Source organism: Alligator mississippiensis, chromosome 1, assembly GCF_030867095.1.
Source record: "Alligator mississippiensis isolate rAllMis1 chromosome 1, rAllMis1, whole genome shotgun sequence".
In the NCBI taxonomy this organism is placed as follows: domain Eukaryota; kingdom Metazoa; phylum Chordata; order Crocodylia; family Alligatoridae; genus Alligator; species Alligator mississippiensis.
This window is the reverse complement of record NC_081824.1, coordinates 481,120,955-481,145,462: the sequence shown is the minus strand read 5'-3', so window position 1 is coordinate 481,145,462 and position 24,508 is coordinate 481,120,955. Positions and strand designations below refer to the sequence as shown.

The 24,508-nt window shown below is 48.9% G+C and overlaps 1 protein-coding gene across 1 annotated transcript; it reads right to left on the bottom strand.

The window, feature by feature from the left end:
- Window positions 1-692: 692 nt before the first annotated feature.
- LOC132250332 (ral guanine nucleotide dissociation stimulator-like 1) lies at window positions 693-23,025 on the bottom strand. The gene is made up of 7 exons (XM_059726952.1): window positions 22,586-23,025; window positions 21,340-21,417; window positions 17,364-17,548; window positions 15,484-16,136; window positions 9,923-10,042; window positions 7,348-7,462; window positions 693-899 (listed from the first exon to the last, which is right to left on the bottom strand). The coding sequence occupies exons 1-7, from the start codon at window positions 22,672-22,674 to the stop codon at window positions 712-714; spliced, it is 1,428 nt and encodes a 475-aa protein (XP_059582935.1). The 5' UTR covers window positions 22,675-23,025; the 3' UTR covers window positions 693-711.
- Window positions 23,026-24,508: the final 1,483 nt, after the last annotated feature.

Genomic DNA, 24,508 nt, shown 5'->3' with positions numbered 1-24,508 from the left:
CCCTGCAGTGGTAAAATAAGAACGATAATGCATGAATGACACAATGGGCTTTGTCCTTACAGCCCTTTCAATTCTCTGTTAGTTACAGGCCTGGAGTAACCAGCAAGGTTGCAGACTTCTTGTCCAGACGTAAAAAAGCGCAGTCACCCAAGCACCCACTACTGGACCTTCACACAGGGAACCAGGGGGAGCAGGGAGCTGCAGGTTGGGAGTGAGGAGCACTAGTAGGGCTGCGGGGGTGGCAGGGCGGGAAAGGGCTGTGGGTTGGGAATGAGGGGCACCGGCAGGGCTGGGGGGGCAGGGGGAAGGGTATACACCGCTTCCTCCCCACAAGGTGTCTGCTTTATTGCAATCGCAACTATGGTAACCCTATCCCATCCCTCCCATGAATCACACCATTTTCCCCACTATCCCTCCCACCCCTTGTGCCTGCCCACCATCCTTCAAATGGACTGTACCTAACCCAACACCCCCCCACAAATGCCACCCCCATCCCTCCAGCTCAGTAACCCTGCCCCATCATTCCCCATGAATAGTGCTTGTGCCCCATTTCTTCCCCATTCCTCCCGTGCTTGCTCCCATTCCCCATGAATTGTGTTCCCTCCTGTCCCTTCTGCTCCCCATTCCAACTTGACCCCCATCTCACCCATTCCTGCACCCCAGACCCCCCACTGATTCCCCATCCCCTCCAGCCTGTGAATGTCCTATAAGTCAGTTCCTTGTCCTTTTCCAGCTGCCCCTCTTGCCTTTTCTGAACAGGCTAAATAGGCCCCTCTTGTTCTTTTGCAGGCCTGGGCCTGGGCGGATAATTGGCCACCGCCTTTCTCTTACGATGAAGTCCAATCTTCCTTGGCTGTTCATTCCATAATATACATTCGCCCCATCTGGGAAGACTAATGCTGCAGAAAGAGAAAAGAAAAGAAGGGTTGATTGATGTGCTGTGGATAGCAGCACTGGAAGCAAGCACAGGACACTGGTGAGCATTCAGAGGTGCATTCTGGCTGGGCACGTGCCACTTTGAAGTCTAAATAATGTTCTTTAACATGGTTTTACTAGTTCTGACATCCCCTTTGCCACCAGCAGAAGTATGAGAAGACATTGTTGTACCATCCAAAGTCATGCTTCTGGAAGTTTGATATCACCAAATGTAGCTGTGCACTAAATGAAACCGTGTTTTGGATCTGAGATCATTGATCAAAGACAGTAGCATGATTTATACACACAGGGGTGTAAATTGAGGTTGAAAGGCAATCACTTGACTTGCTTCTTTAATGCATCCTTTCCATGTGTGGTTTCAGACAGCTTGCATGTGTTGGGTTCTTTATTCAACAAATAGGTCAAGATAATTTTTTTTTACAGTCAGCTGAGACAACCCCTTTACCTCACCATGCACTAAGAGCAAGGGCTGAACCTTGCCTTTTGGCAGCAGAGGAGATTGCTGCTCCCTGAGCACACAGATACCTGTCTGCTAGCAATGGGAGACAGCTGTTTTCCAAAAAGGTGTGTGTATGGGGAAGAGGAGGAGAGGGGGTTGGGTTGCTGGGTCCCAGAGGTGAGCAGAAGGAAGCCTGCTCAGCCTGTCTTTCTCCCCTCCCTTTGTATCCTCTCTCACTTCAGTGGCTCTGAAAGAGGGCTGGTAAATCCAGGGCAGGGCCCGATACAGCTGCTGATTTGATGGTGATGACAGCTTGAGTTCGCAATGGTCAGGGATTGATAGTAGACTCTCCTCCTGCCACTCAAGATACCCAGCAGGCTTAGGGCTTGCCAAACACTACAAGTACAATGCATACAATCAAGTAGCCCTCTGTGAAGGTGAAGCTATTCTGTGAGTAATGCTCGGTATTTATACAGTGCTTTCCCCAGTAGGGCTTTGACCATAAATATGGCTTTGGGCATGACAATAGTACAAACAAATAGTAAAGTTTAGCATGGGCATGAACAAACTCAAACAACTGGTGGCCAGGATCCCATGGAAAGCAAGTTTCAAGGAAAAAGGGATCAGGGAAATTGGTTGTACCTTCGCACGAATATTAAGGACACGAGGATATGCCATCCCTGTGTAAGGAAAGTGAAGAATCACATCAATGGACTGGCTTGGCTAAACAGCAAATGCTTCAGTGACTTGAGACTTAACAAGGACTCTCTCAAAATGTAGAAATGTAGGTACAATACTCCAGGTGACAAAAAAGGAAAAATCCAGGCAGGCCAAGGCACTGCAATACAGCTAGTACGAGACACAAGAAGTATTCTGTAAAGTTAGATGTAAAAGACCAAAGGAAGCGTACGTCCATTACTGATTGGGGAAAGGGAACTAAAGTTGCACAATACGGCAAAGTGTTTAATGACTTCTTATCTCAGTCTGCATTAAATGTGTCCTAGAGGTCTGAAGGAACTGAGCGTACGCTTAGGAAATCTGCAGATGATGCCAAGCTAGCCAGGGCAGCAGATGATCTGGAAGATAGGCTCAGGATTCTCAATGACCTTGACCAACTGGAAAAATGGTCTTAAATTAATGAAATAATAGTACAGAGCACAAGTTAGATATGTGTCATCACTGTAATATTGTTACAAAAGCAGTAAAAGAACAAGAACGTATGGGGCTGTATTAATAGGCATGTTGAATGCAAAGTAGGGGAAGCCATTTTTCAGTGATATTCAGCATTGGTGAGGCCTTAGCTGGAGAACTGTAGCCAACTTGGGCATCGTGCTACATGAGAAACAGTTAAATTGGAAAGAGTCCAGAGAAGCACAACAATAATGAGGAAAGGTCTAAGATTTTCCTAGATAGGGAAAGTTGGAAGAACTGGATTCTTTTATCTGGAGAAAATAGAGCGGGTGTTATAAGTCTTCAAAAAGCGTTGTTACTTATCAAGAGAATGAACAGTTTTCTGCGATTATAGCGGTAGAGTAATGGGCTTAAATTCCGACACGAGAAATTTAAGATGGATATTAGGGAAAACTTCCTAACTCTCAGGTGGTGAAGTCATAAACCAGATTATTGAGTAAGTTTGTGGAGCCTTTGTCATCGGTAAGGACAAGTAGTTTTTCAAGTGCCTATCAGACACCCATTTGTCTGTGAGGTTTTAGAGAGAGATGATCCTGCCTTGAGCAGGAGATTTGGACTAATAACCTCCTGAAGTCCCTTCCAGCCCTATTTTTCTATCAGTTGATGTTTGCTTGGAAAATCCAGGCCTAAATTAAACCTTGACTCATCTCTTCTTGGGTCACTTTGACTAGACACAAGGATTGTTTCTCATAGCAAGTTGCACTGCACCATCGTCAGCACCGAGCACGCTGCCAAGGCTGAGCCCCTAATAAGTTACTTTGGGGAGAAAAATGACCTGGAAAGCAACCAGGGAGCTATGTGTGCAAAACAGTATAGTGGCAGGATGAGCATGTTAAGCATTTTCCTCAATAAATGGCTTCCCGGTGTAGCTGTCCCAAGAATCGTTGCCGTGGTCTTGGCTAACTTCAGTATCACAAGTCCAAATAAATCCTTCCTGTGCAGTCATGCAATGTCTCCTGGGTCTTGCCCCGTGCTGGGAGAGGGGGAGGGGGAAGGATGGTGTGCCAGGCATGCTGTCAGAAAGCAGTGAAAACATGCTTGTCAGAGATGTGCTGCGCAGAAAGAGAGATCAATCCTAGGGACTGATTCGGAGCTTTCCTAGTGCAGTGATTTCCTGAGAAAGGTTGCAGCTGAGGATACGAATGCACAACACGGACATCTTATTTCTATATTCCTTCTGCATCGCTTCACATCAGGTCCATTTACAAATTACAACAAGCTGTTTTAAAGGGCGGGCTTGGACACTAGCAGGGATTTGAAAAGCTTGTCTGGGCTCTTTCTGCCTCTTCCATCCATCCACAAGACCTCCTGCGTCTTAAAAGGAAGACCCAGAAAGGATGGAGGACTGGAACCACCACCAAGGAGGAATACTCTGCTCTGGTCTGGACCTGCAGAGAGCAAACCAGGAAAGCCAAGGCTGCGATGGATCTCCAGCTAGCTACAAATATCAAGGACAATAAAAAGTCCTTTTTTAGATACGCGAGGAACTGGAGGAAAAGCAGGGGCAATACTGGACCCCTGCTAAACCAGATGGGACAACTGACAACCGATGCCCAGGAAAAAGAGAACTTGCTAAATGGGTGCTTTGCATCAGTTTTTCACCAGTCCCATGGGACGCCCCTGCCCACTGTGGGACAGGGAGGCCCGGGGGTGGGAGAACCCTTGCCCTCCATCAAAGCTGATCTCATGAAGGAACACCTTGACAGGCTGGACACCTTCAAGTCAGCCGGCCCTGACGGGTTACACCCCAGGGTACTCAAGGAGCTGGCAAGCATCAGAGCTCAGCACCTGGCACGGGTCTTTGAGAGCTCTTGGTGCTCTGGTGAAGTGCCCGAAGATTGGAAGAGGACCAATGTCATGCCTATTTTCAAGAAGGATGGAAAGTGGATCTGGCAAACTACAGGCCCATCAGCCTGACCTCTATCCTGGGCAAGGTCTTTAAAAAGATTATCAAATAGGCCATCCTTAACAGACTAGCTGAAGGCAATGTCCTGAAGGATACCCCGCATGGGTTTGTTGTGGGTAGGTCTTGCTTGACCAATCTTATTTCCTTTTATGACCGGGTGACCTATCACCAGGACAAGGGGGAAGAGATCGATGTTGTATATCTTGCTTTAAAAAAGCCTTCGATCTGGTATCCCATGATCACCTCTTGGCAAAACTGCCTAACTGCGGCCTCGACCTCACCACAATCCTCTGGCTGGGGAATTGGCTCCGTGGTAGGACCCAGAGGGTGGTTGTCAATGGGAGCCGATCGTCTTGGTGCGCGGTCACCAGTGGAGTCCCTCAAGGCTCTGTCCTAGGGCCTATACCATTTAATATCTTCATCAGTATTGTGGACACTGGTGTCAGAAGCAGATTGACCAAGTTTGCCGATGACACCAAACTGGGGAAAAGCATCCACACCTGAGGACAGGGGGGCAATCCAGGCTGACCTTGATAGGCTCATGAAATGGGTGGACGAGAACCTGATGGTGTTCAACACTGAGAAATGCAAAGTTCTCCACCTTGGGAGGAAAAACCTGCAGCATGCTTATAGGCTGGGCAGTGCTGCGCTGGTTAGCACTACAGATGAAAGGGACTTGGGGGTCATGATTGACCAGAAAATGAACATGAGCCTGCAATGCGATGCTGTGGCTGGTAAAGTGAGCAAAACGCTGGCTTGCATCAATAGATGCTTCTCAAGCAAATCTCGGGACGTCATTCTCCCCTTGTACTCAGCCTTGGCGAGGCCGCAGCTGGAGTACTGCATCCTGTTTTGGGCTTCACAATTCAAAAAGGATGTGGAGAAGCTTGGGAGGGTGCAGAGGGGAGCCATGCACATGATCAGAGGTCAGGAAAACAATCTTTATGATGAGATGCTGAGAGCTATGGGACTCTTCAGCCTGGAAGAGCACAGGCTCAGGGGTGATCTGGTGGCCACCTATAAGTTTATCAGGGGTGCCCATCAGGATCTGGGGGAATGTCTGTTCACCAGAGCGCCCCAAGGGATGACAAGATCAAACAGGCACAAACACTGCCATGACTGATTCAGGTTGGACATAAGAAAGAACTTCTTTATTGTCCGAGCCCCCAAGTTTTGGAATAGACTGCCACTGGAGGTGGGTCAAGCACCCACTTTGAACACCATTTGGATGCTTATCTTCCTCGGATCCTATGATCCCTGCTGACTTCCTGCCCATGGGGCAGGGGGCTGGACTCGATGATCCTCCGGGGTCCCTTCCAGCCCAAATGTCTAGGAAATCTATGAATAAAGATTCTCTATGCTGCCCTTAGCTGCCAGTTTGTGGAAGATAGAGAAGAGATTGCAATATGCTTTTTTGCACTAATATGGGCATTCCAGGGGCTTCGAGAAGTTCACTTTCACTCAGCAGATAAAAAGGGCAGGACTCACAGACAGCCTGTGGTTGACTCGAATGGGACTATTCACAAACATGAGTTAGGTGTGTGAGTAGGACCTTGCTGAATCAGAGCTTAAGAAAGAAGGTATAAAAACTGCACTGCCTGCTTCCTAGAAAAGTACTCTTAATATTAGACTGTGAGGTAGACATTATCCAGCCCTCCCCTTGAAGTGGCCTCCACTGCACCTTGCATTTAATATTTCTGGCAGGGAGTGGAGAAACAACAGTGGGAGAGTTTCTGGCTCATTAGGAGCAAGAGCCCAAGCTCGACCCGAAGGCCCCTTCCCATCCAGGCCAGCACCCATCTCACTCAGGCACAGACTCTCTAGCTTGCTACCCGCATGGCCCCACATGTCTCCTTTGTGTAGCTACCCAGTGGACCAGCTTCAAGTCACTAGAGAGAGGGGTCTGGATACTGCCTACCCTGTGGTCTGGTAGTGACAGCATTTTGCCAGGAAGCAGGAGATGCAGATGCAAAACCCCTCTGGGGCAGGAAGACGGGGCTAGACACAAGGTCTCCCACTCCCCGGATGAGCAGCCTTCCCATTAGCTTAAACAATGAAGTATGGGAGGGCCCTCTTTCTCCTTCCACCTCTCCAATGAGTTTTTGCCTGGCCTAAGTTTCATGATTTATAGTACAGCCTAATGGGTGTACCTGACCCATTCACGGCTCCAAACATGCCCAGCTGGAGCACGACCCTACCCAAAACTGCAGGGATGTGGCTGTGGCCACGCTGTTCAGGGACACAAGGTGAAGTGGGATATAGCCCTGTGCACGGGCAAGAAAGAAGTCATGCCCATTTCTAACATCTAGTAGACTTCGGTCTTCTCCAGGAAGTTGTTGAAGTCAAGGATGTAAGAACTCAAAAGGGGATCAAACATCTCAGGACCAAAATTGGCTTCAGCCAACACTTAATTAACTGGATGAGAGGGAAGCTGTACTGTGCTGCACCAGAATTAATACTGCTACTCTGAGTTTACACAAGTCATCACAAAGTCCTGGTGCAGAGGTCTTAGATCTTTTAAGCAGGATGGATTTCAGGGTATGGATCTCGACTGTGTCTTCCCTGTGGCTTTCTGGGCACCAGTCAGTGTACAGGTGATGCTCCCAGTTATTTCTTTTTTCCTTTGGCCCTACCTTCACACAGCTGTACACATGTCAGCAGTGGTTCTCTCATTGCAAGTCTTCCCCAGCTGCACCCATGTCATCCCAAAGGGGAGTAGAGGTGTGCTGAATCATATCAGGTAGCCAAGAGGGAGCTCTACTCAACCTGGCTTTGAGATGAAAACAACCCACTATTTCAAAAATGGATTCATATTCATGTTCTTCTGCAAACATGAGGAGGATATTTTAACCAGCAAAAAGTTTTGCTTTCTTACCTTTGGTCTCTGAGATGAGCTGCACGAGTTGGTAGTTGCCCGATTCCTTTGGGTCCAAGTTGTGCTCGGCCATGACTCTCTTGATTATATCATCTGTCCTGTCTTGGCAAGTCACCTGGAAAAGGGATTTTGCAATGAATGATGATTTTGCTTCTTTGTGTATTGAAGTCCATTTTCACTTTACCTTTGGATCTGGGTGAAAACTTTCAGAGTACTGAGTACGAGGGTGGTCCTATGCCATCAAGGCTGTTCTTGCCTAAATCTGCCTTGTGCCAGTGAGTTGGCACAAGCAGCAGCTGCATCACCACGCATCTGGCCCAGGGTTGGCATCTGACCGGTTTTGCTTTCACTGGAAAGGGTCGGCACAGGCCACCTCCATCTGGGGAGTGTATGCAAGAGAAGTGGAGGGGGTCACCTTTCATGTTCACTTCAAATGGTTGTTAGACTTCTCTGGGATGGGTTGTGACTGGTTTCTAGCAGGCTATCCATGTGATGAGATTTTTCAGAAGTCATTTGTTTTTCAAGAGTTCAGCCTTTGAAATCTATTTCAATCTTTTTCTTTCATTTCATGCAAAATGTTGAAGCATCAAAAGCATCAAGTTCTGAACCCATAACACAAGATTTTTTTTTGTTATTATTCAAATGGCTCCATAAATAAATGCTTGGGTTTAGGACAAAGATTATAATCCTATCCAGATAGCATAATGGTGGAGGATAGCAGAGACAGAGAAGTTAGACAGAGAGATCAGATGAAAGAGAAGAGAGCAAGTGATCATGATATGATAGACTTGGTTATTCTGAGACAGGGAAAGCATGAGGTCAGCACTAGTAAGACCCTGGATTTCAAAGTAGGGATTTAAATTGACTCAAGGACGTGGTAGGCATGATGCCATGGAAGGACGGGTAAAGGATAACGTGACCCAGGAGGGCTGGCAGCTTCTAAAGGGCAAAGTCTTGAAAACTCAACAAGAAACTATGCTGAGATAAGGGAAGAGTGGCAAGAGACCAAGAGAAGTGCATAAGGAGCTTCTCGGTGCCTCAGATCAAAAGAAAACCATACACACAATGCAAGGACAGGCAGGCCACCAAAGAAGCATCCCAAGAAATGGCAAGAACGGAGAGGGGCAAAATCAGGGAAGCAAAGGGCATGAATGAGCTACAGCTGGGAACTGAAGTCAAGGACAACAAGGAGAGGTTCAGTTCATGGCGGGCAAGAAACGACAACCAAGGAAGCTGTGGGTTCACTGCTAGATAGCCAGGGTGAGCTCTTCACCGAAGATGCTGGGAGGCAGAGCTACTAAACAACTGCTTTGCCTCAGTCTTCACCCAAACAGAATAAGCTGCAAGCAGACAGCGATTCAGAACTGTTCAGACAAGGAAGGCGAGAATCTGAGGGTTGAGATAACAACATGACTGGCAGACAGCTTGTGTTCAGCTTGAATGAATTCAGGTCAGTAGAGGATGGAGTTCATCCCAGAGTAATGAAGGCACTGGCCGAGGGGATCTTAGTAGATATTATTGCCTGAGATCTCCAAGTCATGGGAGATAGGCAAGGTAGCAGAGGGCTGGAAAAGGGCCAGGATAGTGCCCTTCTTTAAAAAAGGAAAGAAATGAGACTCTCAGAAATGATAGACCAACTAGCCTAACTTCAATACTTGGGAAGTTGCTGGAGCATCCTCTACAGAAATCCATTTGCACGCATCTGGAAGAGGAAAGGCTGATCACAAGCTGCCAGCATGCATTTGCTAAGAACAAATTGTGCCAAGCAAATTGAATCTCCTTTGCCGAAGTGGGTGTGTCAACACGAGGCATTTACTGGGGAGCTGCCTAGTGAGCTCTGCAGCAGTCTTTAAGTTTGCATGTGCGGCCCTATTTGGTTACAGTCAACTAATGAACTATGCTGAAGGTTAGTACTTGTAAATCCGAGTGCTGTACTACAGCAGACTTATTTAATGCACACCAATGCAGCCAGCAGCCAGCCCTTCCGCAGCATGCTGAGCTGGGCTGGAGCAGCCCCGGGCTTGGAGGCTGACCCCCAGGCCAGATCTTCTGCCAGCCCAGGCCTGCCCCGACCTGGCGCAACATGCTGTGGTCCCAGGCACACATGTAAACACAGCACCCAAGAGCAACAAGGCTGCAACCAATCCCCCTGAGCCTTCTCTTTTCCAGACTGAAGAGTCCCAAGTCCCTCAGCCTCTCCTCATGTGGCCTGCTCTCCAGGCCTTGGATCAAAGGAGTGGCTCTCCTCTGGACTCTCTCAAGGTTTTCCACATTCCTCCTCAAATGTGGGGCCCAAAACTGCATGCAGGACTCCAGCTGTGGTGTCACCAAGGCCGAGTAAAGTGAGGGGCCGATGTCCCTGGTTTTGCGTTAGAGGCACTGGGAGATGCACACCAGAGTTTGGTTTGCTTTGCCAGCTACAGCATCCTAAGAGTCAAGGGCATGATGTGTCCCCGAATACTTTACATCTCTGTCTTGGTGTAAATCAGAGCAGCAAAGAAATTACCTAGAAATTGTTATCCGGAGTGAAAACACGTCCAGTAATAGATCTACACAGCTCTTCCACATCACTTACCAGGATAGTTTTGCATACGCTGCTTTTGCTGTTCTCCATTCTGCCCCGGATGAGGCAGGTGTCTCTGGTTTGCTGGTCACAAGATGTACATGGAGTGGATGTCACGGGGCACTTATTGATCTTCGGATCAGAGGTTGAGGAAGGAGGTGTTGAAGGTGTGTCCATGGAAGGTACAGATGGACAAGATGATGAGGTAAAGAACGAGATATAAATTAAAGGAAAAAGTCAGAAACGTGACATTGATACCACAGAGTCACAGACAGAGTGATTGAGAAGCAGGACTGGAAGGACCCTCCAGAGGCCCTCTAATCCAACCCCTGCCTGGGGCACATTCATCTCTATCCAAACCATCCCATGCAGATATCACCTCAACTCTACATAAAAATACTCTCCTCCCTGACACCCTCACCTGCCACAGGTCAAGCAGGGGAACCACAGCAGCCAATGTCCTGCATCTATAAACCTCCAGAGGTCCTAGGCAGAGGGCCATGCCCTGGCTACAGAGGAAGGCAAAACCCCCACAAGTCCATGCCAATCTGACCATGGGGCAAAATCCCTTCCTGGCCTCAAATATGGTGATCGGTCTGACCCTGAGTGGAGGGACAAGACCCTCTAGTCAGGGACCTCCAGCTTTGCTCCCAGGAGGAGCACTGGCACACCCTGGTCGAAGCACCAACCTTGGCTACAGCCAGCACCCAATGCCTTGGGCAATGCTGAAAAAAACCTTGACATGTATACCCGAAAAAGGAAGGAGTGATGGGGGCAATCAAAATTTCAATTCACTTAAACAGGTGAATGCTCTTATTTGGACTTAAAAGTGCTACTTTCTGTTTAGTTTTAGTTCTCTGCAAACAGATGTAAGCTGAATGCGACAGGCCACTCCTAAACTCAACTAAGTGTCCACAAAGGGCTCTGCAGCTATTTAACTGAAGTGGGTCAATTAAACTGGGATAAGTTTATAATATGTTGACAAGGCCTCTGATGATTTTTCCTTTCTCTGATCCTCCTTTGCTTGACTTCTTCTCTACATGTTTTCTTCTTTTTCTTTCTGTACTGATTGATGCCCCCTGGAGCATGCTCTGTGGTCAGCTGTTGTCTGACATTCGCTGGTCTGGTGTGGCACTGTGATGGACTATGGGTTTTATTACAGTTTGTCTGGTTTAAATGTGCTCATGTTGTTATAAGGTGTGTCTACATGTGCCCAGTTACTGTGCATTAACCTCAATTACTGCATAGTATGGGCACGTGTCTACACATGCGTGCCCGGACAGCACAGTAAATATGGTGCATTGTAGCAACGTGGGTGTAAATTTGATACTTGCATGAGCGTAGGAAGAGGAATCAGCCAGCACCACCCACAGCTGATGCCCTGGGCCCAGCTGGCAGATGCATGGATGCCATGGGGCCTGGGCAGGGGGGCCAGCAGGACCAGCACCATGGTCAGCACCAGTGCGGGCTGCTGGGCACCAGGGAAAGAGGCAGGAGCAGGGGCGACGTGGGGAAGCAGGGTTGCCAGAGAGGAAGCTGCTGTGCGTTGGCCCTGTGTTGAGCACATGACTTATGGGAAGGGGAGGCATTGGACAGGGCTGTGGGGGTGGGGATGAGCCCTTAGGATGGCCACCACATGCTGGCTGCTGCCTCTGGCCTCAGAATGGCTGCCAGGTGCTCCCAATCAGTTGGCTGGACTTACTGCACAGTAAATTTAAGCCAGCTTAAATACACTTGTAGATGTGTCCATAATGCTATGTGTTTATATATACAGCTAGTACATGGGGAAAGAATGAGCTAAAGAGACAGTGAAGCCAAGCCTATAAATCAAAGAAATACCACAGGCAGGCAAAGACCAACAGGCTACAACCAACAACCCTGCAAATAAATACCGTGGACTTCTAGCATCCTGCCCCTAGACAAGCATGAGTAGGGGTAGGGTCAGGTGAACAAGTGAGTGTCTGCTTGTGAAGAGGTGGGGGAGCCCTGATGACAGGCATTGGGCAGGCAGCTGTGGAGCTCAAAGGGAACAGCTGGGTAACTTCAGGGTACTGAGGGCTGTGCAGATTGGATTGGAGACAGAAGGATTGCTTAATGTTTTGGACATATAGCCCTGCAGCCCAGCATCATTGCCTAGTATGTAGTGTAGAGTTACCTGGGGAAACATCAGAAGTAAAACTGCTGTTTAAGTTACACTGATGTAGGTGTTGTGTGTTCACTTCTATGCCAGGCTAGCTGTTTTCTCAATGAAACAGGCTAGTACCAACTTCCCCACCTGTGACAACATAGTGTAACAGGCCTGTGCAAAGTGGCCAGTATTTGCTTCGGATTTGGAATTGGCCGATTCGGAGGGACAACGATTCAATTCAGAGGCCTGAATCACTGTCCAAATTCGATTCAGCTGAACTGATCTGAAGATCTGGCGCTGCTTCGGAGATTTGGCCATAGACTAAACAGGCAGCAGTAGTCACCATGCCAGACACAACTGCCTGCAGCTGGTAAGTCTGTTGTGGTGGGTGGAGGTAGGAGGGAAGGCGCATGCGGTTGCAGATAAACACCCCCACAGCAAGGGAGGGATTGGGGCTGGGGCTCAGACAGGCTATCCATCTGGGGTGGGGGGGCACAGGACTTGGGCAGGGGAGTGTGGGATGTGGGCGCAGCAGCGCTGGGAGTGTGGGATATGCCCTGTTGCCACTTGTCCAGCCAGGGCATGTGGGGAGGCATAATGCAGGTGTGCCTGGCTCTGGGCAAAAGGGGGCAAGGGGAAGCAGGGCACAGACCCCATTCCTAGCATAGCCGCAGCTGCATCCCATGGCCTCCTGCCCCGACTGGGTAAGTGGAAGCAGGGCATAACCTGCCACTTGTCCAGCTAGGGAAGGGGGCACAGGATATGGGCACTGCTGCCTCTTGCCCAGCCAGGGCAGGGGTGGCACAAGATGTGGGCGTGGCAGAGCTGGGAGTGAGGGCTATGCCATTGTGCCGCTTGCCCCTTCCACCTGGAGCGAGCCACGCCTGCATCAGGCTAACAGGTGCTGCCTGTTTAGTCTATGGCCAAATCTCCATATTCAGAGGCTTCTGAGTCAATTCAGACCTTTTAATTGGTCTCCCAATTTGATTCGGATTAAGAGATTCCATTGCCGAATCGGGACGAATGTCCTCCAAATCAAATCGGCTACCTAAGCTTCACACAGCCCTGGTAATAGTGCCTCCTGGGACTATTACCCAGGAGGTACCCTGGGAGAGGGGGTCATCTGTCTGCTCTGAATATCAGTGAAACTTAGATCAGTGTAAGAGACAGGTGTAAATTAAACCAGTATTATCCTGTCATGGGCCCAGCCTCTAAGCGCACGTCCAGACCAGCCTGCACGTGCCTCTTGCAGCATGCCTCTCAAAGCAGCTTGAGACACAGCAAGAGGCATGCTGGGAAGAAAAGTCATTCCCTGCACTGCATATTTGCAGCTCAGGCTAAATATTTGATACCTGGATAACCAGGTATAAAAAAAAAAAAACACGACGGGGGGAGCGGAAGTGGGGGAGGCCATGGTCCAGGACCATTCCTGGAGGCAACCGGAGGCTCAGGTCCTCCACAGAGAGTCTCTGATAGCCGGGCAGAGTGTCTCTATGCCTGCTCCTTGTCCCGATGCTGCAGCACCCTGCCTGCTGCCAGCAAACAGCGATGCAGGCTGCAGTGAGCTGGACCCAGGCTCCATTCCACGTAAGTAGAGGGTGGGGGATGGAGAGTTTGGGGCATGATCAGGGGGCAGCTTAGGAGGGGTGGGTCCCCCTGGCACCCTCACAGGGCCTATATGCCCCTCCACAGAGCCCCAGGCCCCCCACACAGCCCACAGCTCACCGACAGAAGGCATCAGGGTGCTAGGGGTCTCCTGGCACAGCCCCTCCACGCGGTACAGGGCAGTGCAGAGCCAGTACGTCTTGGCTCTGGCTGCCTGGCACCCAGCACTGCCTCTACCACATCATGTGGGCCCAGCCCAGTTTGGTGTAACACTCTGCACTTTGGGGCAGCTCCAGGCCATTCAGGCTGTCATCTGGGGCCCAGTGCTGCTCACAGGGACCATGTGTTGCCCAGGCCTGGGTCCTGCATGTACAAAACTGGCCTGACCTGTTGGTGCGTGGGGCCTGTGAATGCAGGACCTGGCCCAGCATGACAGGCAGTCCCTGTGCGTGGGCCCAGGTGATGTGACAGAGGCAGCGCTGCGTGCCAGGTGGCCGGTGCCAAGTTGCGCTGCCCTGTGAACCTTATCAGAATGCAAGGCTTGCACTGTTACTGGTCAGTCTAAGGACAGTTGAAGTAAAGAGAATCTGAATGGCTGTAAGTTATCAGCATAGCTCCTAAGTTAGAAATTGGCTGGCACATCCAGAAATCATTTAGAAGGAGGATGTAGCTCTGTAAAAGTACTATTTAAGATTAGCTGCTGGCATGGATTCAGTGGGCCCGCGGATCTTGAGAATCCCAAAGACTGAATACCGGGTTCCTTCCCGGTACCCTCAGACAGCGCTGATTGGGGATGCCTGACTCCGCTGAGCTTTGCAGAAGAGAAACTTGTCATACATCAGGCATCAGAGGGGACTGCTGATAAGTTGCCGATTTGAATTATTATTGTCTGTCTGTTGTTTTGTTATTTGTGCATAGTCGTGTTTTTGTTAAGTCAATAAATCTTTCTTACCTTTCTACCCTTGCCTACACTCTCAACCCCGAACCCTCCGCAGGCGGCCGGGACACTGGGCAAGGTTATTTTGCCCCAAGTGGCACAACTTGCCCCTCAACAAAGGGCATGCACAGACACGTGCTGAGGCAGAAATCTCCAGCTCAAATCTGTGCTGCTCCTATTTGAGCTGCTGCAAGCACATAGGCCTGCATGTGTGGAAGTGCCCTAAGGGTGCAGAGAGAAGTGGAGCTCCCAGCTGTAACAGAATGATTTTGGCAAAATGTTCTGAGTTACACCGTTACCCCAGACCAAACAGAAGTTCACTCTTGGTTCCAGGGGGTGGGAATCTAGCTGTCACTGGGAGCCTGCAAGCCGGTTCCCACAGCAAGGGCCAGGATCTGTGCCAGTGTTCGCTGTTTCAGAATGGGAGGGGGGAAAGGCAGCGAAGGGAGCTTGTACTTGGGGCTCCGCAGCTGGTGATGAAGGGTGGAGTGGGTGATTTGGAGCCCCGCCACCTTGGGGAGCCTGCAATACACTGGCCCCAGCCTGTAGAGCGGGGCTGAAAACCCCCCAGACTCATCTGCTTCTGCTCCTTTTGCCCCCTCCCATTCTGAAAACACTGACTGGCTGGGAGCCCCCGCAGATACAAGTTACAAAAGACACTATGTTTTGAAACATCTTTATATGACACCACATGCCAGGAGGGGTCTAATTTTCACCCCGTGGGCCATTTTTAAACTGTTTGCAGCCGTGCACTTGTGTTTGGTCACAGCTATAAACCACTTTCTGGGGGACAGGAGTCAACAATGGATGTGGAAATTCAATTTTTGCTTATAATACAGATCTCAGCAATTCCTCATACCTTTTTCATACTGAATACTTTCAACAAAGCATTTTAGACCATACCTTTTCGTGAGGCAGGTTCTTGGGCAGGTCTCCAGGCTTGTCCCTGGGTAGGTCCCTGGGCTGGTCTCCAGGCTGATCCCCAGGCACATCCCCAAGCTGGTCTCCAGATAGGTCTCTCGGCTGGTCCTTGGGTGAGTCTCTGGGCTGGTCTCTGAGCTGATCCCCAGACACGTGCCCAGGCTCATCTCCAAGCTCATCTCCTGATGGATCTCTGGGCTGGTCTCTGGGCTGTTCCCTTGGCATGTCCCCAACCTTGTCTCTGGGCTGATCTCCAGATGGGTCTCCGGGCTGGTCCCTGGGTGGGTCTCTGGGTTGGTCTCCGGGCTGATCCCCAGGCATGTTCCCAAGCTCATCTCCGGGCTGATCTCCAGATGGGTCTCCGGGCTTGTCCCTGGATGGATCTCCGGGCTGGTCTCTGGGATGATCCCTGGGCATGTCCCCAAGCTCATCTCCAGGCTGATCTCCAGATGGGTCTCCGGGCTGGTCCCTGGATGGATCTCCGGGCTGGTCTCTGGGCTGATCCCTGGGCATGTCCCCAAGCTCATCTCCGGGCTGATCTCTAGATGGGTCTCCAGGCTGGTCTCCAGTTGGGTCTCCCAGGTGGTCCCTGAGTGTGTCTCCGGGCTGGTCCCCAGGCAGTTCTCCAGGGTTGTCTAGATACATCATTTTATTTGGAGTTAAATGAGGTGAGTGAAAGTGGCTGTACCAGCCTTAGTTATGTGTAGCTATTTTATGAAAATAAGCCACAGGAATGGCATTTTATAACGGTTGTTTACAAAAATCATCTCTCTGTCCTCCTCTTCTGATTCGAGTCCCCCACCTGGAATCTCTCCTCTCTCTCTCTTTATCTTAACTCAGTAAAATCAGCTCCACATCCTGTTCTACAAGAAGGTAACCTCTTCATTTCTGCTGGCATTTCCCCTATAATCTAACTCCATCCACACTTCTCTTTTCCTTCAAATGCTTCTTTAAAACCCACTCCTCTAAAACGCCTGTTCCCTTTTCAACATCACTGATTCCTGCTCCCAAACTGCTGGACTTGGCGTGCCTCACTTTTATTTCTCAAGCTATTCTTTAGGCACTGACAGAAGCGATGTTTTGTCTCAGGATCAGCCACTGAAAGTACTCTCCAACCAAGCACTGAGAGAAGGGCATGGCTGCAGAGCACTTCAAAACGTGCCTGACTGCCTGACAAATGACCCCTCATCACATGGAGGTTCAGACTAAGGTGCTGCAAAGCAGAGCGCCTTCATTAACTTCTGTTAGTACACGGCAGGAGCAGGACTGTGCTGACACAGCCCAGCCTTGTTCCCAGTGCTGTCTATAGGATGCAGTGGGGAAGGGAGGGCAGGGAGCTGTGTCTGGGGTTGGCCCAGCCTGGTTTACATTGCCAGGTCACAGACCTGAGGAAACAAGAGTGAGCTGTGGAGATACACAAATGCTTTGTACAGTGTCAACGGGACACAGGGTCCTTAACCCCCTTACAAACTGTCCGGTGGCAAATAACCTTCTGGTTATGCTTCTCTGAACTCATGCAATGTGTGAGCTAGGACTGATGTCTAGCTTTGGCACAGAAGTGAAAGGAAATGATATATGAAATCAGGGAACCAAAAGAAAACCTGTATTTCACCCCATAAACCTGTGATTCAACACTGCAAATTTGTATTTCTACCCACTCCTGACCTACTCTCCCGGGAGAGATTCAACAGGGACAGCACTAAACAAACCAAAAGTCTACAGGGCCTGGTCCTGTCATGGAAATGATAGCAGAATTAGGCCCTGGTAATATAACTTTTGGTGATATTTACCACCCAAAATGCAGTTCTTTAATGAGGTTTGGGAGATTAGGCAGTGATAGCTTGGGAAAAAATATAACTTACTCTCATTTTCTACTTCTTCCCTCTGAAACCGCTGCAGGAGGTGCTCTGCATCTTTTAATAGCTTGGAGCCAGGCATATTCATTCGCAGGGATGCAAGCAGTTTATTTAATGTTGTGTAATATGGTGGCTCTCGGAAATCTTCCGGTGTCAGACGAAGCCAGATGGTCAAGAAAAAGGCGACTGGACTGAAAACAAATACATTGACAAAATCCAGTCATATTCAGTCTTTATAACAGTAATACTTGTCATTCAAACCTGTATCAAGAAGACGGATATATTCCTTCTGCTCTGAGCGAGCAAGGAATTGTGATCTGGGCGCCCTTTTTACGTGATCATGGTCTAATCTCACAGACACACGTTTTACCACTCTTAATTACTGATCCAAACTAGTGAATGAATACTGACTTGTATCCTCAAGATGCAAAATATAGGACAATTATAACTATTTTTTGCTATATCAAAATTCTGCAATTGGATATAGTGTTATGGCAAACAAAGAAGAGGAGACACAGGCAAAACACGAACATCCCGCCCCAAACACAACCTTTACACAACACACAAATCGCCTGGCTTTTCTCACTTTGTACTTTTCTTGTATTCTTTTCTTCTTGCTACATTTGGGCCACTTTTTGCAGTGTTTCTCTCCTAGTGTCGCACACACAAGACATACCTATCTGAGCAGGTAAACTTCAGCTAAGACGTTGCGACAGCTTTTGAGGTCTGCCAGTGTCTCCCCTTGCTCTCCCACAGACAGGCAGGAATAATTCCCATTCTCCTGGGCAGATACAATACATAAGACTGTAAGAATTACAGTCTGGGTCAGAGTAGAGGGCCGGCTATCTCACCACACCGTCTCCACGAGTGGCAAGGAGTTTTAGAGGACAAGTACAAGAGAGAGAGAATAGAGTAATGCATGAGTTATATCATGAGGTTGCTAAGTCACCACGCACGTGCACATCTCTAAGTCCACGACTAACAGCCCCAGATCGACACCGGTATAAAGGACAGTTGCAATCTTTTACTGAACCTGGTCCTTCTACTGGCCTCCACAACATCCGGTGGTGATGGGTTTCACAAATTAATCATGTGGAGAAAGTACTTCCTCTTGGTAGTTTGAAACCTGCTGCCTGAAAAATTAATCATGTGGCCCTAATGTCCTGCATCAGAAGACAGTAAATAGCAGCTCCCCATTTGCTTTTTCCATCCATGATTTCACTGACACCAGATTCTCCTCAGTCACTCTTTTCCAACCTCTGCTCACATGTAGCCACTCCAGATCCATATCATCTGTATTGCCCTTCCCTGCACCTTGTCTTATTGTAGGAGATCCTTGCTGAGATGGGGTGAACAAGAAAGGCTGTCCACTACTAGAAGCAAAACAGGTGCTTTAATATAGGGATGAACCTACCCTGGACAGACAAGGGTAATTATCAGCACATACACATGCGTTCCAGTGGAAGGTGTCATGCAGGCACACACACACATGCTCTATCCCAGCGGTGCCCAACATTTGCATCCCGCAGGTGAGATGGGCATGGCCAGGTCCCTTCCTGGCCAGATCCAGACAACAGGCCAGATCCAGCTGCGCGGGGTTGCACAGCCCACTATGATTTGTATGCCCGGGGCAGGGACAGGGCCTCAAGGAGTGTCCCCAGTCTGGATAGTTTTTAATCCTCCACTGGCTTACTGTTTGACATGATTTCCCCTCTTTTCATTTAAAGCTTCTTCCACTTCCTTTTCTGGCCACAAAGAGTTGTTTGAGAGCAGCAATACTGCTTGGTAAGACTGGGCGATGGGAGCAACTCAACCAAGTGTGCAAAACTTTCTTCATTTGGGATTACATTACAAGCTCAAAACACAGACCACACAGCTCATAAGGTTTCTTAATTGGACAAAGTGATTTGGGGCCAAATCCTGCCCTCCTCGTGCAAACAACACTCCTATCAAGTCGCACCTGAGCAAGGACTTGACAGTCGACACCCTTTGTGTTGGTTCACTTTCTTCTGAACAGACCTTGCCCCTGCCTCTGAGCACAGGGCGGCATCCTTCTTCTGACCCCGACTGGACCTGGGGACCCAGCCACCCGGGGTGTGAAGTCTCTGCCCTTTCCCGCAGGGACCTGCCCGGTGACAACCCTTCTGGAGCCAGGGGAGGCTCGAGTGCTTGGGAGCAGCAGGCTCCACAGCAGAGAGGAGCCGTGTGGAGGGGACAGGCAGCACGGGGGAGCTCAGCAACACAAATACCCTGTGCTGAATTGATGCTCCGGGGGCCAGGCCAACAAGCCCCTGTGCTGGAAATTCATGTCCAAGATCTTTTTGTTACAAATTCTGATTTTTCTGCTTTATTTCCATACTGTCTTCTAACAAGGAGCATTTCTTTCTGTAGGAGAGGTCCCAGTGGACTCGCAGGCAACACCCTGGGGGCAGCGTCCTCTGCTTGCAAGACTTCACCATTCAGAAGACAATGTCACACTGACAGCTCATGCGCAGGACTTTTGTGCTGATAGCGTTTGACATGTTTGTATATTTAGCAGTTTCCAGAGTCTCTGGTGAAGCCTTAAGCACTGTATGTAGGGGATTAAAACAAGTCCGTTCCAGAGTGGGCAATACACTCAGGAAGTCCCGATTTCCAAGGCCATTACTTTAGCCACGAATGTACACCCCTTCCCAAGTGAACCCAAAGGGAAGCAGGTTATTCAGCTCTTTATGGAGATCAAACTTACAGATCAGGTCAAGTTTGGAGCATCTCAGGTCCAGACTCACCAGCTTCTGCTTCACAAACCATGCCATACTCGCACTTCACAGCCCCACCGCCACCCAGGGAAGAAAGGAGTTTGCGATGGTGGGACTGGTATGTCAGCTATCTTAGAATATATAATCCTAAGTATTCATCATAATTTTGTAATGTGGTATGAAAACCTGTGGCAGTCTCTGTAACCCCCCTGCCACAATGTCTTAGGAACGGACAATGCTAAAATGATGAAAACTAAACAAACCCATTCATGAAACTTTGTAGAAAGATTGTTCCTGGGAAGGAAAAATGTGGTGTGAGGGCTTGCAAGCTAGACTCTGCTCTTCTAGCCACTAGTTACTGGTTCTTTACTGGAGATGGCACATGCAGAAAAAGGATGTGGGACTTGCTTTTCCCCAGAACAAATGAAAGAATTTAAGCTACATGAACGCTTGCTTAAATCAAGTCATTGATTGGTAAGTTCGTGGGAGTTAAGGCAATTTAGCAAAAGACTTACTGCCGGAAGCTGTGCTAGTGCTCTTATGGAGAAACACACAGCGATACAGTGCCAAGAGCAAAAGGGGATCGGTGGGATCAACAAGTGGAATCCAATATAATCCTTCAAGTATTTTATAGTGTCAATGCACACGCAAACCTCAGACCATGCAGATGTCAATGCAGAGATGTGCTGAGGGAAGGGTCATTGCACTCCTGACTCTTAGAAATAAAATACCGGTCCGTATGGAGCTACAGGAAGAAAGAAGACATCTTCTTTCTTCATTTATGTACGTACAGTGCCTGGCACAATCAGGGCTGTGTCTCCCCTAGAGTCTGTAGGCACTTCCAGAGTAGAAAATGAAGTCCATAAGAGACAGGAACATGCATATTTGTGGTTAAAAGAAGCAAGGGGAACAAGCGTGCTTTGTTTGTTCACCCAGAAATGATTGACTCCAAAATAAAAGACTAGATCTGTTCAGTTTTGGGGCAGCACCCCAGTCTCTGTCAACTAATGTAGGCGTGACCAGTTAATTCTTTGCTTATGCAAATAAGGCTGGCTGTGTGTGTATATATATACATACATATATAGAGAGAGAGAGAGAGAGAGACATACACACACTTAAATACAAAGGCTAGGGAAATCCATACATACATAAATATACATATATGATATATTTAGATGATTAAGTGTACCACATCCTCTGAATCCTGACTGAGGTTGTGCTGTACAGCAGAAAGCCACACTTACTTCACGAGGATTGTTCTGAAGTTTGAGAAATCCTGCCTGGCATCTCCTGCTCCGTTCCAGGGATCCACGTTTCCATGCCTAAATATCAAAATAGATATTTTAGACAGCTATTCCAAAAGCAGTCTATGTCAGAACGGTAGGCAGTTTATGTCAAAACCTTGCCCAGATAATGAAAAATCAAGATTTCTCTATTCAAACTATCTGAGAGAAAAACGATGGAGAATATCATTCTCTTTACTCCCCTTCATAATGTCATCCGTCTAACATTTTATATCCCGTTCATGATGCTGGGGAGGATGGCAATTGGTGCGACTGAATTCAAGCCTAAGAAGTCTTGCCCACCCTGCGCGCTTCAGTCTGCAACGCGACGGGCGATGTGTTCGAGCGCTGCCCATACTAGTACCAAGGCTTTGCCCTTGGGGGGAACAGTTCATCTGAGCCTGTCAAAGGACTTTGCAAACAGCAGCTATGTCTCAACGACCTCGCAAGCCAGGTAAAATATTATCTTTGTCCCTATTACACAGATGGAGGAACTGAGAACAAGACAGTGAGGAGCAGAAAGCAAAGTGCAGTGAAATGAAGAGATACCTGAGCAGTGGAGGGGAAGGGGAGCAGGGCACAACAAATCATCACGGGATCCTACAAGTGCCTTCACAGCAGAGCTGGTAAGGATTTCAAGCTGGCTTTGGGGGCAGGACAGTCTAGGACTACAGGCCGAATAAAGAGCGCTTCTCTACTAGTCCGAACATCGAGATCAAGTAATACTTCATTGCTAGCTGCACCTAAACTTGGATTCCTTGGAAGTCAAAGTGTTTTCTGTTTGAGAAGTGGGATTTGGTGCCCGTGTACATCAGCGCTCCCCAAAAACAGCGCCCAGAGACAAGAGCACCTGGCACATCTCGTCCGGCTCAACCAGGGTTTTCCCTGAAAACCAGAGCTGTCGGTCTGCTCTCCCTCCAGGACAGCAGAGCTGGACGAGTATTGTGGTGCAGGGGGAGGAAGGGACGATGCTTTGTGCCTTTAGGCCTGTGAAATCCCTCTCCTGATCCAGCAGAGCCCGATTCACGGAGCAAAGAGTTATGCAGAGGGACAGTGATAGCCTGGATTGGTAACGCTGCCTTTTTCCAGCAGTGTGTCCAGCTGTTTGGAGGACTGCTCGCCTCCAGCTGTCCTACCTTTCCGCTAAAGACCCAAACAGTGCATTTTACATCCTGGGCTCCTTGTCTCCACAGCTCCTGGCTCTTACCTGCGGAGGAGCACATCTAGGACCTCGCCAGGAGAAGCGCAGACCCTGTATCCTGCGAAAAAGTCTGTCACGTTGAGGAAATCCTCCATAAGAGAGTCGATACATTTTTGCACGGCCTGTGAAACAAAAGATCAAAACCATGACATTACGAGTCGGCAGCGGCCCTGCTCCGAACCAGCGCAAGCCCCACGTCCGCCCGGCGCTGGAGCGGGGAGTCTGTGTCAGAAGTCCCTGTCGGTGGAGGAGATAGGAAACTAAGTCTTGGCCGGGTGGGATCAAACACGTTTTGTGACGGAAGAGTGTCAGTCCCACGAGTCCAGGCATATCCCAGAGGTATCCATATATTTTGTCTCCCTTTGTCCCTCTTCAAGTTTTACATCTAGATACAATATTTCCTCCCACTTTTAGACTTGCCTCTGCACTAGCTGGAGCCTAATCCAAGCCTGGTTAAGTTAATGGGAACAAGCCATCATTATTACTTGAGAGGCAAATACATGTTAATAGTGGGAAATGGTCCCGGGGAGTGATTGGGACCTTGATCTGACCCACTCCGCTGGTGGTGAGAGAGGGAGTGGGGCAGGGGAGGCATTGCACAGCTGGGGGGGTGCAAGGCCGGGGGGGTGGCTCCTGCTGCTACGGGCTGCGGCCGGGGGCCAGGCTGGGCTCTTCCTGGAGGGGTTGAGTCGCGCAGTGCCTGGGGAGAGTGGCAGTGGTGCTGGGTGGGGTATTGGGGGGGAGGCTATGGTGAATTTTGGGGTGACTGCAGCCCCCCCCCAGCCCCAGAGGTTCACTGGGGCCTTGATTGGCCCCCACCCATGGCCCTGCCCCCCTCCTCCACAGACTTACCTTCTGCCAATCACATAAGAGTGAATTTAACTCTCAGATAATGATTTTTGGGTTATAAAACGGGTCATCACATAAGAGCGAATTTGCAGAAACTGAACCCGCATAAATAAAGGGAAACCTGTGTTATTTTTCTGTAGACAAAATGAGTAAAAGCTAAGCATGCCTTGAATCTAATGCGGACTGTTTTGAATCTCAAAAACCTGAGGACCACTGCTCTGGATCTTGCAAAATTTTCAACATTCAAAAAACCTGAATTTGTGTTGGATGCACAAAACTAAACCTAGGCAGACAAGGTTCCTTGGGTGAATTTGATCTCTTTTATTAGACCAATTAATAATTAGTTGGTCTAATAAAAAGATAAAAGATAAAAGATATCAAATTCACCCAAGGAACCTTGTCTGCCTATGTCCTTAGACCAACACGGCTGCAACCTACACCCCTGCAAAACTAAACCTGTATTTTTCTAAAATACTTCTTATAATTCTGCGACATGAGGAAAACCTGTGTTAACACGTGAGACAGGGTCATCACCGTCCAGCCCTGCTGCTTTCATGTATATAACTCCGGACAACGTGGAAAATTATTTCATGTCAGAAAGAAGGATCTGTGGTAGCCGTGCACCTGACCCTCTACCGCAGGAGGACGTCTGGAGATCACCGCTAGTAGTGGTCTCCAGCAGCAGTCCTCTGCACGGCAGGCACCAAAGAGGTGGTTACTTTTAATCTATGGTGTTGGCTCTGCAACACGATGGCAATGAGTTGTGACAATAGGATCACGCCATGTTTGACCCAATCTCATAGTTATGGAAATGAATGACAAAAGTCTCTGTTAATAAAGAAAGCATCCTTTGCAACTGCCTCCTCGCTAATTAACAAGCTCACCACTTTGCACTCAAAATGGGGTTTAAACCCTCCTCCGTAGGATGTCTCCAAACATGACTGGTTTCTGACCAATGACACAAACAGGACTGTCATGGGGGATGGCCAAATTCTGACGGTTTGTCAAGGTCTTGAACAACTTCCCATCTGGATGGGTAAAGACAGCCACCCCGCTACTAGCTCAATTTGCCAGTTGGTT